The 17160-nt window shown below is 35.2% G+C and overlaps 1 protein-coding gene across 4 annotated transcripts in view; it reads right to left on the minus strand.

Moving 5' to 3' along the window:
- LOC150109845 (uncharacterized protein C12orf56-like) overlaps positions 1 to 17160 on the minus strand; it is a 231367-nt gene that overhangs the window by 149050 nt on the left and 65157 nt on the right. For all 4 annotated transcript variants that reach the window (XM_090415354.1, XM_090415353.1, XM_090415357.1 and 1 more), the window contains 3 exons: positions 14472 to 14589; positions 4594 to 4646; positions 3210 to 3354 (listed from right to left, as the gene is read on the minus strand). In XM_090415354.1, the coding sequence (XP_090271480.1) occupies positions 3210 to 3354; positions 4594 to 4646; positions 14472 to 14589 (316 nt within the window). The remainder of the gene's footprint in view (positions 1 to 3209; positions 3355 to 4593; positions 4647 to 14471; positions 14590 to 17160) is intronic.

Genomic DNA, 17160 nt, shown 5'->3' on the forward strand with positions numbered 1-17160 from the left:
CATGATAAAGTGCAGATCTTTGATTAATGTTCATATCCACTCCAGGAAAAAGTAAGTAGGACTTATTGCAGACACTGCCTAGAGATTAACCAAACTGTACCTCAACTTGGGGAACGTAAAGTTATGCTGATCGATTTTTGTAAGCTTGTATTGTCGTGTGTGTTTATGAACTGCATAGCATTTAGTATTATAAAAGATTTTCGTGAGGGAAACTGAACAAGACTTTACATACCTAATATTGTTATTTTGTCCTTCTGTTAGCCGGTCTTGTGCGTGGACTGCGGGATTTTTCTCCCCAGTTTATCTGGGGAGAAAATTCCTGCAGGCCTTGAGAACTCAACTCTTCTACAGACGTAGCATACATCGGGAGGAATAAGGCTAACCACCTTATCCTCGTATAACGGTTGCGGTTATAAGGAATAGAAACCCTCGACACCGCAAAGGTAAAAGAGGGAAAGATTAAGAAAAAAGAAGAGAAATATTGTTATTTTCCTTCTCTACTGGTACATGATATTTACAGCAGTTGAGAGACATACATGTCAACTCTGTATACTATAATTTAGGGAACAGGCATCACAGTATGGCGTCTTAATCTAACATCTTTCAGAAAGAGATTAACTTTTTTTCTACAGCTTGTCTTGTTTTCTTGTTTGGATTGTTCCGCTCTCTCTCTCTCTCTCTCTCTCTCTCTCTTCAAACCATCTACATAAGACAATAGCAAAACAATATATTTTATGCTGGATTAGTCTAAATACTGTGAGAACAGTGTATTATTCATAAGGAGATTTAATGGAATTCTACTAATTCTTCTATATCTTTTTCACTTGAAGCTTTGTTAGCAGATCTGATACAGAGGAAGCAGGGTTTTTTTTTCCTCCAGGAAACTCGGATTTTTCTTCCCGTATACAGGCAAATTGGCCATGAGAACACAAACACAAACACACACACACACTTTAACAGACAAAATAAACTATCTATTGGTGATGGTGGGCGGCGATTGGCGTTGTGTGTTGATCGTGGTAGTGTTGTAGTTGGAGGATTAAGTAAGGTGATTGTAGTAAAGTAGTATGCCCTCATAAGACGAATCTTTGGATTTCGTAGAGGTATCGCGTAATAATAATATTTTTATTATAATATTTTTTTATTGATCTCAAAAATATTTTCATATGTACAATAATCGTCTTAAGTGACATTTCATCATGTTATTTTACAAAGTACAGCAACTAAGTGCTGCAGATTATGGTTCATCTTCCACATCAGATTTCTATAAAAATTTCTAGAAAAAAATTCAGTCCTTTTTTATTATTAAAATTATGATTATATATTATGAGTTTGCAACACATATGGTTTTTTTTTGTAATAATGAAATTCATACAAATTTTCCTTTTTTTCATAATATAATAATAATAGTTACTGTAAATTATACACTTAGTTTAATCCTTTATCCAAGTGTAAGCAAACAAAGTTTGCGCCTGAAGTATCTTCAGGACTAGGACAACTCATGGCAAAAGTGGCTCCCACTGAAGAGACCTCAATAAAGGTCGAAACCGGTCTGGGTAGTGACCCTTCCTATAATGCATAGCATTATACATATCCGCAAGGAGATGTGTTGTGCATTATGGGTTACTAAGGAAAGTAATCAGAACTTAGTCCACCTTTGCCATGGGGTGTCCTAGTCCTGAAGATACTTCAGGCGCAAACTTTGTTTGCTTACACTTGGATAAATGATTAAACTAAATATATAATTTATAGTTGCAATTGAATAACATTTTTACAGCATTTATACAATAACAATAAGTTATATATATTTACAGTTTTTGTTTTAATGTATTTAAGCGCTGTAACTACAGACTTAAATATAATTTATGGATTTTTTTCCCCTTTTTTGTTGATCTGGTTGAGATGTAATGTCTCAGCTTGCATCTTCGAAGCTTTTTTTATTCAGCTTATCTGAGGACGACACCAGTTAGTTATTATTTATTGGTTTGATTGCTGTGTTGTAAGTAGGCTGATGTTTGATAGGTCTGATATTCACTACAGCCGTAGAATGAGAAATTCATTCGCACGCACGCACACACACACACACACACACACACACACACACACACACACACACACACACACACACACACACACACACACACACACACACGATAATTTGGAATGTCATAACGCGTCGCTGAACTGGAAAGCCTGAACTAATATATTGTGTTTCATTAAGTTTGTAAGGTGTGTTGGGTGCATTTTTCTTGTTCATAGCCTTAAGGCTCTTTTCAGGCTATTTACTTTGTAAGGTTCCTGTATTCAAAAGGTAGTTTATTTAGTATATCTGGGATGTAAAAGCTTGAGTGACCTTTCCATACTGATTATTATATTTATATGACATAATTAGTTGTCTGTGGTCTTGTTATACGGAATGTATTTCTGGCTGTCCTGTAGTTGGCATCGAAATAATGTTTTAGCATAGTGGCATAAGTGTTTTGCTGTTAGTATTTTGTATTCTGACATTGTTGTGTGTATAGAGCGGTAGTGTCTTTTTGTTCCCAAAAGATCGGTTTTTTCATTTTTTACTGTAATGACATTAATCTATTTAGCTTGTAGTGTGCACAGAATGCATATGTTGTTATCTTAGTTTTGGCATAGTGTTTTGTATATTAGTGTTTTTAGGAGTGTGTGAACTATGTCTTTAACCTGTGGAATTTGCCAGTTCAGAGTTTGTTTTGTAGATGATTTATATGGCTATTCCAGTTCATATCTGCATCGAAGTAAATTCCAAGGTATCGTATTGTTTCAACCTGTTCTGTGTGTTTATGTTGAAGACTGGATGTTGGATGGTTATATGTATATATTATCAACTGGTTGAGTCAGTGGATTTCTGAATATAATTAATTTTGTCTTATCTGAGTTTAGGTGTATAATATAACAATAATAATAATAATAATAATCTCAATATTCAGTTTTCCAGTTGATGAACTGCTATTTATATTTATGAATAAGTCATATACTTTCATTGATTTACATTATTTATGTAGCAGATTGTTGGGACGAAAGAGTACCTGATACGTTTAGAAGTCAGGTAATATTTTGTCAGCATATCAAATAAAAAGCAAATTGTATATCAAATTCATTTACCTTAATTTGTCATGAATGGCGAATTGTTAAAAACTTAAAAAAAGATTTGTAAGCGTTCTACACACAGTTTTACTTACTTTCCAAAATAATTTCTTAGTTATCGGTGAAGCTAAAAGTGCTTGTTGAAATGTGTCCACTAGACGGCGTAACTCTACAAAACTATCGTCTGTTGCAGTCACTAAATATCGGTGGAGTTGTAATAATGTTTGTTCGTTGAGTTCCCTGCAGAAGAATTATATTCAGAGTAAGCATTCGCACTTTATTATCACTAACACAAAAACAGAAGATAAAGGATTCACTTTACTGACTTTTATGGTAATAATTTACTAGTTCCCCCCCCCCCTTATGAATGTGTATAACGTAACATAAAATTGATTTGGTTTGTTATTCATGTCTTAAATGGTGTTTTCTTCCCGTGAAATTGGAAGTAATCTCATTATTGAATTGTGCTAGTTTAATGATTGGGTGATGTTTAGTTAATTTGTCAGAATATCCACAGATCAGTAGCGTAGGAAAGTTGCTACATTGGAGCATTCATCAAGGGGGGGGGGGGGGGGCAGTCTGAAGAAGACTAAAAAAAAAAAAAAAATACGCACGCTACTGATTCGAATCATATGTTATTTTTGGTTGAAAAGGAAAAAAGCTAAAGAAGTATTTGTTTTTATCGGTTGCCGGTTTTTGTGAGTGACATTAGAAGTACTAGAATATTATTAATTGGACTGAATTTTAAAGTCGTGTTTTTAAACTGAGTTCACTTTTCCACTGAGCTGTCCTTGATAAGTTAATTATCAAGAGCAGCCCCACCAGTCCAGAGGCGTTACAGGATATGTAGCATCTCTTTTTGTGTGTGTGTGTGTGTGTGTGTGTGTGTGTGTGCGCGCGTGCGTGCGTGCGTGCGTGTTTTGTTTTTATTTTATTTTATTTGTTAGTTTCTGAATGGTTAGAAGCACTAGATCACTAAAAGTACTTCTAACTGATGTTGATACTTCTAGAGATGATTTTCGGCTATAAATTTTCAATCATCCCACATACAGGCAAATCAGCCAAGAGAACATAAACGATTTACAAGTGAAAAATGCTATAGTTGGTAATGGATGGTAAGTGTGATTGTAGTGGAGTGGAGTGGTGCGCCCCCCCCCCCCCAGGATGAGTCCTTTTAGTCCATATAAGTATCACATAATAATAGTAATAATAGATATTAAGCTTAGGTAGTATGAAAACGAAATGTGGCATTACTCTATCTACTGTTCAGCTTTCTGTCTATATTAAGTATGTGTTGTCATTCAAGTTAATCATACCAACAGCCTCAAGTTCTGCTTTTCTTATCTTAGATTTATGGAAAACCTTAAAATATTTTAGATAAATCGTTTAAAATCTATGCTGAAACAGTACCATAACTGATCTGATTTTTTTTTTATTAATCCATACAGAAGGCCATATTGACTATCGCACAATATTCACCTTGTCTCCTTTCCTAAGTTCTTGTTTCTGTCTTCCAGTTGAAGAGTAAGACGCTAAACAAATGAAGAAATGAAATATTGAAAATCTACCATATATAAAATGTACAAATAGTATAAAATGATATTTAGGAATTTGATTGGCATGTTAAAAATCTTAATTTCTATATAGTTCATGCATTTCAGATTATTAATACAAGAAGGCTATTTCTGTATTATTCAGCAATCAACAAATTACGAGCAAGCATCAAGGTGATAAAAAGCTCCCCTCCTTGATGGTCTACAACCGTGTGTGTGTGTGTGTGTATGTGTGTTTGTTTGTTTGCTTGCGTTTTCCTCCCAATAGTAAACCTACCAGAAGTAATTTATTCCTACATGCTCCATTGCATTACAATGCTTCTATTACAGGTAGCTTATAAGTACTGATTAACATTTCTATTTATATTTTTGTATCAATTTTCATATTTACATTTATATTTTTATATATACATATATTAACACTATACAGTATAATTCACACAATATTAGTATTTATGTTAGATCACAAGGACTGGAAGTTGATTTTATTAGCAAATTTAATTAATTCTATGTAATACTTTTCGATAAGTCTCTGTTTTGACACTGGCCACTTGTCTCCGGAAGTGATGACGTGTTGTTTAGGGGCATCGGGATGGAGTCCAATAGCTGACAGTCGTAAAGTATGTGGTCAACAATCTGAAGGTGTGGACTGCAGATGCATGATGGTGATTCCAAGATATGGAATCTGTGTAGATAGTGTCTTAGTTTTCCGTGTCCCGTTAGTAGCGTGGTTAAACCTGGAGAAATGTTTAATATATATATATATATATATATATATATATATATATATATATATATATATATATATATTAAACATGTTAAAGATGCCAAGCTATTTTATATTAAACATGTTAAAGATGCCAAGCTATTTTAAACCTGATTTTACTCCATTTCGCAAGTAAGCAAACAGACAAATAAGTCAAGTTTGCGCCTGCATGTATTGCAAGTCTAAGTGACCCGTAAAGTAGTACAAGTCTAGGCAACTCGTGGTAAAGGTGGAATAAGCTCTGATCACTATTCTTAATATTTACCTTTAATGCAAAGCCCATCTCCTTGAGGAGATGTATGATGCTATGCATTAAAGGCAAGGGGCCACTGCCCAGACTGGTTTCGACCTTTATTGAGGTCTCATCAATGGGAGCCAGGCCTAGAAATACCAAGGTTAAGTAATACAGAGCTTATAAGTATTTTACCAAAACAAGTTACCATAAGGTGCTTTGACCTTATTAAATAAAAATCTCAGGATGAGAGATAGATGTAGAAAGTTTTTTACCCTGGGTATAATATATGTTAAAGATGCCAAGCTATTTTAAACTTGGTTTTATTCCATTTCCCAAGTAAGCAAACAGACAAATAAGTCAAGTTTGCGCCTGCATGTATTGCAAGTCTAGGTGACTCGTAAAGTAGTACAAGTCTGATCACTATTCTTAATATTTACCCTTAATGCATTATTATACCCAAGGTAAAAAACTTTCTACATCTATCTCTCATCCTAAGATTTTATTTAATAAGGTCAAAGCACTTTATGGTAACTTGTTTTGGTAAAATACTTATCAGCTCTGTATTACTTAACCTTGGTATTTCTAAGCCTAGCTCCCACTGATGAGACCTCAATAAAGGTCGAAACCGGTCTGGGTAGTGGTCCCTTGCCTTTAATGCATAGCATCATACATCTCCTCAAGGAGATGGGCTTTGCATTAAGGGTAAATATTAAGAATAATGATCAGAGCTTATTCCACCTTTACCACGAGTTGCCTAGACTTGTACTACTTTATTGTACTACTTGACTTGCATGTATTGCAAGTCACCTAGACTTGCAATTGCTAATTAGTAATTTCTATGGTTATAGTAATGTCTATTGTTAAATAGTCAGTTTAATCTTATTATACATTAATTTACTGTTTCTTGAATCTATCCTTTTGCTTACTTAAACCTTCTTCTATCAAAATCCTACCGGCTGCTCTATTGTTATGTCGCTGCTTTCTCTATATTATATCTTGTTCTACCTCTATAATAACTCTCCTTCTAATCTACTGTCGTGCCCCTAAAATATTAATTCAGATTTATTTCCTCTTCGGATATTGGCAAAATTTATATTTTGCTGCGCCAGCCAATATCCTATAACAGAAGAGACTCTTGTTCAGGGAAATAATTCAAAATTCAAAAGGATACACACAATATTTTATCTCACGCTAGCGCTGTGCAGATTCAGTTAGCAGTCGTAGACCGAATCTCACTTAAGCAATTATATCTAAATTCCTTCCCGCCAAAAAGGTTCTATTTCATAAGTGGTGGTTTGAATTCGTAATCAGGCATAAACTCAGGTATAAGGTACAAAACATGTTTATTGGAAAACATAAAACATTTACAGTTATGTAAGTTAAAATACTCAATGAATCAAAATTCACTCTAAGTTAAGGGTTATACTAAATCACAATGAATCTGAGTAAGTTAAATCCTTCAATTATGAAAGGATAAGATTAGGTTTAAGCATAATGCTACTACTATATAATCCCTTTCACAAGTTATTCACAGAACACGCATTGGACACTTTCATTAATACTCTTTTCAATTCAATAATTATCTTAATTCTAAATTTCGTTTAAGCGAGCCTAGCCATTCACAAATTACTGCTTATTAACAACTCTTCTTTGTTCCACAAGGGTCTAATTAATTCAGTCAAATTCTCACTAAAAGTTCTCTACTAGTGTCCTTTAGTTACAATGCACACAAATTTCTTGTTCTTCTAAACGAATTTTAACATAGAACGAAAACTCTTACATTATCGGATCTTTTCAGATTTCATGCCGCCATCTCATGTAGGTCTAGATTACCTAGATTAGCATATTCTTCGGCCGTCTTTGAGCCTGGCGATGTACTACGCTTTTTTCTTCTATTCGTTTCCGACTGTTGCGTGCTGTCTACCGCTCCGCAGGAAACTTTCTCCAATGGGACATTCTGCTAAGGCTCAATTCCACATAGGCCGTCGTATCGCGATCAGCTCCGCTTGAAAATCTTCAAACATTCTCAAGGAAAGAACCTGCCGTCCGTCATTACCGTAGTCGACCCACCGCTCTCTCACGAATCCTCCGACCAACTCCCCCTAAAACCCGAATCCGGCACCCGAAGATAAAAAGGTCAAAAAGCCCCTAAAACGGCGTGCTTCGTCTTTTATTCGCCCTATTCGGGCGCCCTCTATTCGATGTGGTTTTCACCCACGAACCCCATCGTTCATGCTCCTTGGGTGATCCTACACTCTCCCTAACCTGTCAAGTTACATTATTCTAGGTAGCTGCTCTGACGTCATTTTTCAGCGTAGGTATAGCCTCCATCGCTACGCTCGACTCGTACAGATTATACGCGATTATTCCGGATTACTACTTATAATTTTTCTCAGAATTTCGCAATGTACTAGACAGCTTACTTGGGAATTACAAATAACCTAACAATAACTCTCACTATATGGCACACATGGACTACACATTATTACATAACATAAAATAATACTCCATAATTATTAGCTGATGTGCAGATATCTCCTTAATTAGTAGTAGTTATCATGTTAAATCCTGAATAAAGAATTTACTTGTAAAGCTCTCCATTCAGGATCTAACACAATACATGCAGGTGAAACTTGACTTATTTGTCTGTTTGCTTACTTGGGAAATGAAATAAAACGAAATATATATATATATATATATATATATATATATATATATATATATATATATATATATATATATATATATATATATATATATTTACACTGCGCTTATATATATATCCTGTTTTACGCATAAGCGTAAATCCCACCATACCATGCAGGCTTTCGAAATCAAGCCGACGAAATATGGTGATTAAGCTTTATTTCCGTAGTGTCCTATGTCTGTATATTGCATGTATTCTAATAGCTGATTTGCCTGATTGAGATTTTAAAAAACACACCTGATGCTTCCGTATGAGCCTTTCTTCGCGTCCTGTACACAGAATTTCGAACTCAGGTCTTTGCAACAAAAGGGAACCGTCGAAACTAACTGAGCTATGAAGGACACACACACACACCTCTAAAATCTCTGCTGCTGCCAGCAGATGCCAGTTAACCCGTAATCAGGCCCTTCTAATTTGACATCATCTTACCTTCTTTCAACATCGAAGTTATTGTGAAATATTAATACCAAAAATATGCAAATACGACCTCACCAGCCTGGTTTCTGCTTTCCAGTCAACAAGCCATGTATTTGAATCCTGCTTTACGCATGGATGTTTGTGAATATCTCAAAGCGGTAGAAGTGGCTTGGAAAGTTCGACGTTTGATTAGATAATCCTGTTCTCCTACTCTGGGGCACCAGAGCAGTAGAACCGGATTATCTGATCCTTAGCGAAGCATTTTAGAAACTATATTCTGCGAAAAACTAGTATTCCGTGAGATATGAACTGGTGTTCCGTAAAAAATGGTAATTAATAATTAAAAAAAATAAAAACAAGATAAAATAAATTTCACATATTTGTATCCCGCATTACTTTTGCATCATCATAATTTTCAATATTTTTTTTCGGTTATTAATATACTGGGATCGACTAATTACCCGATAAACCGAAGAAGTATTGTTTTAGGAGTTTTTGCATAGAGAAGTATTCGTAGAAGTAATGATATCTACAAAAAAGTAGCAACGTAGTGATATAATATATCATTCGTATGCAATTTACCATGGAGTACACGGGTTGAAGGGGGTGGCACGAACCGATATCATGCATCGTTCGGAGGGATAAAACAAAATCTATGCTTACATACTGCTTGCTACTGCTGGTGGTTCGACAAGGTTGCCATATTAGGTTTTTTTTTTAATGGCCAAATCTGTTAATCTTTTTCATAATCGCTATTCGATTACGAAATTCAATATTCCCTGATTAAAATTTCTCAGTGCCCTGTTAAGATAGTGACCACAAAAAAAAAAAAAAAAAAAAAAAACCCGATAATAGTGAGGAGGATATTTTCTGTAAATTCTGTCATTGCAGTGAAAAGCAAATCATATAATTTTACTCAATACGAAGCTCCTTCTGAGCATAAATCTAAAACTGTTGGTGTGAATCGCTTGTCTTTTGTGCAGTAGCGACCGGTGAAAATTTTAAGTGGGGGTGCTGCATATACAAAATAAAAAAAAAAAATTAAAATTAAAAAATTATTTTTTTCCTAATCAGTAACCAATTTATTAATAAATAAATTTACATATTAAAAAATTGCTTTCTTAAAAATATTTCACCCTCACCACGAACAAACACCAATAATAAAAGTTTCGTATCTCACAAAAATAACGCGCAAGCATAACATACACTGTCCAAACAGGCAGTGTCTAAGACTCTAACAGTGTCGGAATGGCTTGTAACGTGCAATCACAAGCGCAAACGAATATCGGCGAGATGGCTGCATTGACCCAAACGCGATAATTCTAACAGTGCGTTAGATCGCAGTGTATTTGTTTTGTGTAACGATAATTGAAAAATATAATTCTTTTCATATTTTCCACAGTGACACTCGTCATAATTCAGCCTTGTATCTATAATAAATGGGTATATGTTATTTTAACAAACTAAAATAAGATTTGCAAAAAATAGTTCACCCTCACCACGAAACGCACCACTAATAAAAGTTTCGTATCTCACAAACTGCCCAACCAAGCAGTGTCGAAATGACTTGTACCGTGCAATCACAAGCGCAAACGAATATCGGCGAGTCTGACTGCGATTGGTTGAACGTGATAATATCAACACTGCGTTAGATCGCAGTGTATTTGTTTCGTAATCTAAAGCGTTAATCGAACTATTCCAATTATTAACTATTCAGTCACTGTCGAAACATAAGCTGTAACCTTTAACATGTTGTATTGCATTTATATAATGTTGTAAGCATTGTTATTATTTATAAACACAAACAGAATTTAAATTTTTCATTTTTTCCTTGGGGGTGCTGCAGTGTCACAGTGCTTATGTACGAGTTATGCTTTTGTGTCTAAAAACACTCGTAATGTTATCTCGAGAAAACATTAAACAAGCTGAAATTATGTTAGTAGTTGCAGTTAGTTATCATTGTGCAATGACAACTAACTATTGATTATTTGAGTGATGTAATAAAGGATCATAGAAAGGGGAGTTTTCTTGAAGGTATAATATTGCACCGGGCTAAGTGCATGTAGATAATTAAAAAGGTAGTTAGTGTAACATTACAGACAGATTTGAAGGAATATGTTAAAGTTAATAAGTTTGTATTGCTCATGTAACACGCGGACCCTACATAGGAAGCAGGAATAACGCATAGTGAAAGAAGAAGAAGAAGAAAGAAAGCTCATTTGCGCAGCATTAAAAAAATATTATACGAACTTTGAAAATTGCCTTGGTTTTGCAAGTGATGGTACTGCTTCGGAAGTAACTATTCAGTGTGGACGCGAATAAAGGACGTAGCACCCAATCGAGTGCATATGAAGCGTGTTTTTCATTCTTTGGCATTATCCATTCAATACGTTTTTTGGAAAACTTCTGACTACTCGTAGATTCCTTATCATGAAATTCTACTTTGGTTCCCAAACAGTTATTTAAGTAGAAAAATATACAAATCTGTATTCAAACTGAATCTGAAAGTGATTATCTAACACTTTGCATTTCAGAAGGCCTCTAAGACTAGATGGCTTAACAAAGGTAACGTAATGCTTAATATCTACTAAACTGGCAAGACCTGAAAGTTATTTTGCATCGAAAAATTCTAGTTCAACAGATCCAAAAGACAAAGCCAGAATATTGAAAGAAATGCTTTATGATAAAATGAATCATCTCTGTTTTGTGTTTAGGACACCAATTTTAAGAGATTTTGACGTTGTTAATGCACTTTTTCAGTGCAGTGACAAAGATTCCTATAAAATCTCTAATAAATTAGATTTAATCAGAAAAGCTCTTTGCAACAGAATTTACAATCCTGATGGAACTGAAATATTTAAGTTAGTACTCATCTAAATGATTCATGAAGATACTATATGTTAGTAAAGAAAAAAGTAAAGTTCTTGGGGTAAAAAGATGATACCGAATGTTCATTATTGAGGCTATTGACGAAGTGAATTCCAAATTGTGTGATGCAGCTCATGAATAGAGATGATTCAAACATTTCTCATTGCTTAATCCTGACATCATATTAAAGCAAACAGCAATGAGTAATTTTTCAGATCTGCCTATATTGCATGTAGCTAAAAATAGTAGTTTAGACGAAATTGAACAAAAATATCGGAAAATTAACTGATTGGAGAATAGATACTATGTTTGAAAAACAATGACTAGGTGTCAATGGACATCAGAATTTTAAGCAGTTGGCAGCGCATGCACTTAATTGTCCAGTCACACCAGACAGTAATTCTGTTGTTGAAACTTTTTTTTCTCTCGTATCTGTTGTGAAAACATAACCAATAAAGAGAATGCAACTTCACATCTCCTCGAAAATTCAATATGCCGCAAGGATTTCATTGTTACAAATAGTATGCTGAATAATTTCAAATCAGATGTAGTTTATACCATGACACTAGAACTGTTACTGAAGCTACTCCACATCAAAGCACATAACTATTTTCTTGTAATAGTTATGTATGTACAGGATTGTCTGAGGTGAGTTATTTTGTTACATTTCAGTAAATTTTAATTTGTTATCTTGTTTTGCAGTATTTTATATATAATTTAGGAATTTTATTTTTTTACTTATTAATTAGTTTAATTATTAATTAATTACGGCTAATTTTACTTATTAATTAGGCCATAGCATCTCCAGCAACCCTGTGGTATGGACTTCTTGGCAATTACAATATTAGTTCTGTAGTAGTGCAAAACTATTAAGCATAATGTACAGGGTGTCCCAAACTTCACGCAAGAAGTAATTTTGATAGAAAACACAGGTTTTTAATTAAAAATTGTAATTTCTTATTGATTCATAAAGTATACAGTATAGGGTTATGCATGGAATAGTATATCGGGTAAATGGCCTCCACGGCTTTGCTGGCACATACGCACTCTTTTGTCGAAATTTTCCATGACCGTTTTGCATAAATGTGGCTGAATTTCGTTGATACAGCGCTCAATTTCCTCCTTCAAGGCGTGGGTGGTCGTGGGCTTGTTGGCATAAACGACTTCAAAAAACCCCAAAGAAAAATGTCCAACGGCGTTAAGTCACATGATCCGGGCGGCCAATTCTGATCACCAAAACGGGAAATTATACGACCAGGAAATGACTCATGCAGTAATTGAATTGTTTCTCGGGCTGTATGGCATGTGGCACCGTCTTGTTGAAACCACATGTCGTCCACATCCATATCTTTCAATTTAGGCACAGAAAACTGGATTATCATGTCGCGATAGCGAGCACCATTAACTGTTATTGCCTTACCAGCCGCATTTTCGAAGAAGAATGGACCGATGATGCCTCCAGCCCAAAATCCGCACCAAACAGGGACACGTTGTGGATGCATTTGTTTCTCAACAATCACTCGTGGATTTTCTGAACCCCCAAATGCGACAATTTTGTCGATTAACGAAGCCATCAAGATGAAAATGAGCCTCATCGTTGAAGATGATTTTGTTCGAAAAATAAGCATCCACTTGTTGTTGTTCCATAATCCATTCAACGAACTTTCTTCGCTGTGTGTGGTCAGTAGGCTTCAGTTCTTGAGTCAGTTGAACTTTGTAAACATAAAGATGCAAATCTTTCGTGAGAATACGCTGTAGAGAGCTTCTCGAAATGCCCAATTCAAGACCACGGTGCCGAATTGATATTCCTGGACTCTCAGAAACACTCTCACGAACTGCTTCGATGTTTTCTGTTGAACGACTTGTTGAAGGACGGCCAGAGTGTATAAGATCACTAATTGATCCAGTTTCCTTGAATTTTTTTAATTAATCGTTTCACGGTTGAAGTTAAATCACTATTCCGACCATATTTTGTACGAAAATTGCGAACTGTAGCTGCCAAACCTTCATTATTTTTAAAATATTGCTCAACAATGAAAATGCGTTGTTCTTTCGTGTAGCGCTCCATTTTTAATAACCCTGAACTGTCAGCTGTCACGCTGTCTTTTTTTTTTTTTCCTCGTTGGCAACAATGGCGCTAAATTTAAATCTTGGTGGAATTTTGGGACACCCTTTATAACATACTCACTTTCTTTTTTTAATTTTTTTTTATAACTATCAGTATTTCGAAAATATTTGTGAGATGAAAAGTGTTGGTTGTCTAAAAAGTTTGAGAAATGCTGCGTTAGTCCATTCATACTAACGCTGATATACTATTAGATTTACATCCCTTCGTGGATGAGGCGTGGCTCGTAAGCACCTGTACAATTTTATTATTTCATTTCCTAGGAAGTTTAATATGAATATTATGTCCAACTAGATAACCTGGGATGAATAATAATTTCTATATATATATATATATATATATATATATTTCAATTAATAGTGAGTAATCCGATCTCATACAGAGGTAGCAGGTTTTCCCCCCTTCGGAAACTCGGGTTTTTCATTCCTCATACAGACAAATCGGCCATGAGAAAATACGTAATTTACAGCCAAAAAAATACCAGTGGTAGTGGTGGGCAGAAGATGGCATTGTCTACATGACGGTAGTAGCATTCTGTGTAGTTGATGGATTAAGCGATGGAGACGGAGAATTGTATAGTGGAGTGCCTTCCCTCGATGAAGGCATTGGAGGTGCACGTAATAATAATAATAATTAGCAAATTTCTAACTGAGATGATTCACGTCAAGGTAATTTGTGTCACTTACCGTAAGGTAACTAATCCAGGCACATCGCAGATATCTGAAGAAAGGAGAATGTAGAGTCAGAATGTACAAATGAAGTTCACGATCGCTCTTTGACTTTCGTTTTCCTCCTCCCATATCACTAAAAGAGAAAAGTATCAAAATAGTTTAGTAATCTTACAATGCAAGAAAACATACAACAAATTTTACTAATAAGCTAACTTAAAGGAAGAACTGAATTTAGCTCATAATAATAATTAGCAGATTTCCGATTGTGTGTGTGTGTGTGTGTGTGTGTGTGTGTGTGTGTGCGCGCGCGCGCGCACGAATCGCCGTTAACAGACTGCATGCCCGCCTAAGAAGGGTCATCCATAAATAATTCCTTGACAACCACGTGTTATGGTATATAGTGTTCTTTGAAGGACATTACTGTGGTAGACCAGTGCAAGCATTTAACGCCACACTATATTCTTTTAAGGGTCATTTCCTTGTGAAAGTAACTGACGCGTGTTAATTGGGTTAAACTGTAAAGGCTGTCACTTGTCGCTATGGAAACGGAGTTTTGATCTCATTTAAGCGTTATTCATACAATAAAGAGTTCAGCCACTTCTTTCAGGAAATGTCTAGAGCACTACCGTAGCTCGTAACATTTGCCTTGCCAATATTAGTTGCTACAAGAATTTTCCATTATTTAATAATTAGTTTCAATTATATAATTCCAAGAATTTATTTTGTTGTGGAACGAAAATGGACGATTAACTAACTGTAATTCGCACTCTGTAATACACTTTGATTAATCAATAATGGAAATGGTTTCTCCACAGATATCCCTTACATATTATGAAATCGACTCTCTGCAGGAATGACGTGAGCTCTGTTTAGTAAATATTTAGCTACCGAGGAGTGAAGATCAAAAGTTAACACCCTCTCCGTAATAAGCATTCTGTGAATCAGTCATATTCATTTGTTTACTGAATATTTTTTATCGTTAGGCATAAGCCTATTTATATACTTTTTTTTAAAAAAAAATTATAATACAACTTAAAATATTGATACAAATAAATTAATATGTAACACACACACACACACACACACACACACACACACACACACACACACACACACACTATATATATATATATATATATATATATATATATATAGTTTTTAGTGATGATGACAAATTTGTTCAAACTCATTCATACCAGCAAAGCTAGTATGAATGAGTTTGAACAAATTTGAATAAACTTATGTGGATAAATTTTGAATAAAGTTTGAATAAATTTATGTGGAATAAAAGAAAAAACTAACTAAAACACCAAACTAGCTTTATAGAAGGCAGTGTTCAAACCAGTTTTAACTTATGGACCTAAGAGCCGGGCTAGAAAGAAAACACTCGATCAAAGCCGAGAACACCACAGATATGAGCAGTGGCGTAGCTAGAGCTTTTGCCACCTGGGGTGATTCCTCAGTTTGCCGCCCCTCTCAATACACACTAAAAATACGAAGGTGGTCTGAAAAGTTCCCAGCCTCGACCATAGATGGCAACACTATCGGCAAGAGATTTTTTCTAAGTTGGTGCATCTGTCATAAGCATCTATGTGAAATTGCATGTCATTCTATCAAATAGTTTGTTTTATACAGTCATCTGAAACAAAAGTGTTGTCTGTATCCCTTGAAATGGATAAAATTGAGTAGCGTGCGATATAAAATTCTTTGTAAAAGAAGGTTTAACGCCAAAAGAAATTCACTCGAAGTTCATAAACGTTTATGGGCACTCTTCTTCGTTTTCGACAATTAAGAAATGGGCTGCCGAGTTTAAACGTTGTCGTACCAACCTTGAAGATGATCCATGTGAAGGACGTCCAAAAAGTGTAACAACACCAGAAATCATTGATAGAGCGCACGACAAGGTATTGAATGACCGTCGAGTCAAAGTGCGTAAAATTGCTAAGACAATAGGCATTTAAAGAACGTGTAGGATATATTTTGCATGAAGAATAGCAAATGAAAAGCATTGAGCAAGATGGATGCTGCGCTTGCTCACAGCAAATCAAAAACGCACTTGCATGAAAATTTCTGAACAGTGCTTGGAGCGTTTTAACAAGAATGAAACTGATTTTGTGCGTCGATTTATTACTATGGATGAGAGTTGGATTCACCATTACCCACTAGAATCCAAACAGCAGTCAAAACAGTGGAGAGAAGCCGGTTGCTCAGCGCCAAAGAAGACAAAGTCGGTTCCATCGGCAGGAAAGGTCATGGCATCTGTGTTTTGGAATGTTAAAGGCATTTTGTTTATTAATTATCTTGAAAAGGGTAAAACAATAACAGAGGAATATTATTTCGATCTTTTAACCACACTAGACGAAAAAATTCGTGAGAAAAGACCTGGTTTGCAGAAGGAAAAAAATTATCTGTCATCGGACAATGCACCTGCCCACAAAGGTATTTTGGTAATGGGAAAATTAAGGGATCTACACTATGAAACGTTGGAACATCCACCCTATTCCCCAGATTTGGCTCCCTCTGACTTCTATCTCTTCCCATAACTAAAACTCTTCTACTGGTCAGCGTTTTTCTTCGAATCAAGAAGTGATTGCAGCTACAGAGGGGTATTTTGCAGATCTTACTGAGAACCACTACAGGGACGGGATAATGGTGCTGGAGCATCGCTGGAATAAATGTATTAGTCTTAAGGGCGATTATGTTG

Source organism: Typopeltis vanoorti, chromosome 1, assembly GCF_054136105.1.
Source record: "Typopeltis vanoorti isolate ZY-2024b chromosome 1, IOZ_Tvanoo_1.0, whole genome shotgun sequence".
In the NCBI taxonomy this organism is placed as follows: domain Eukaryota; kingdom Metazoa; phylum Arthropoda; class Arachnida; order Uropygi; family Thelyphonidae; genus Typopeltis; species Typopeltis vanoorti.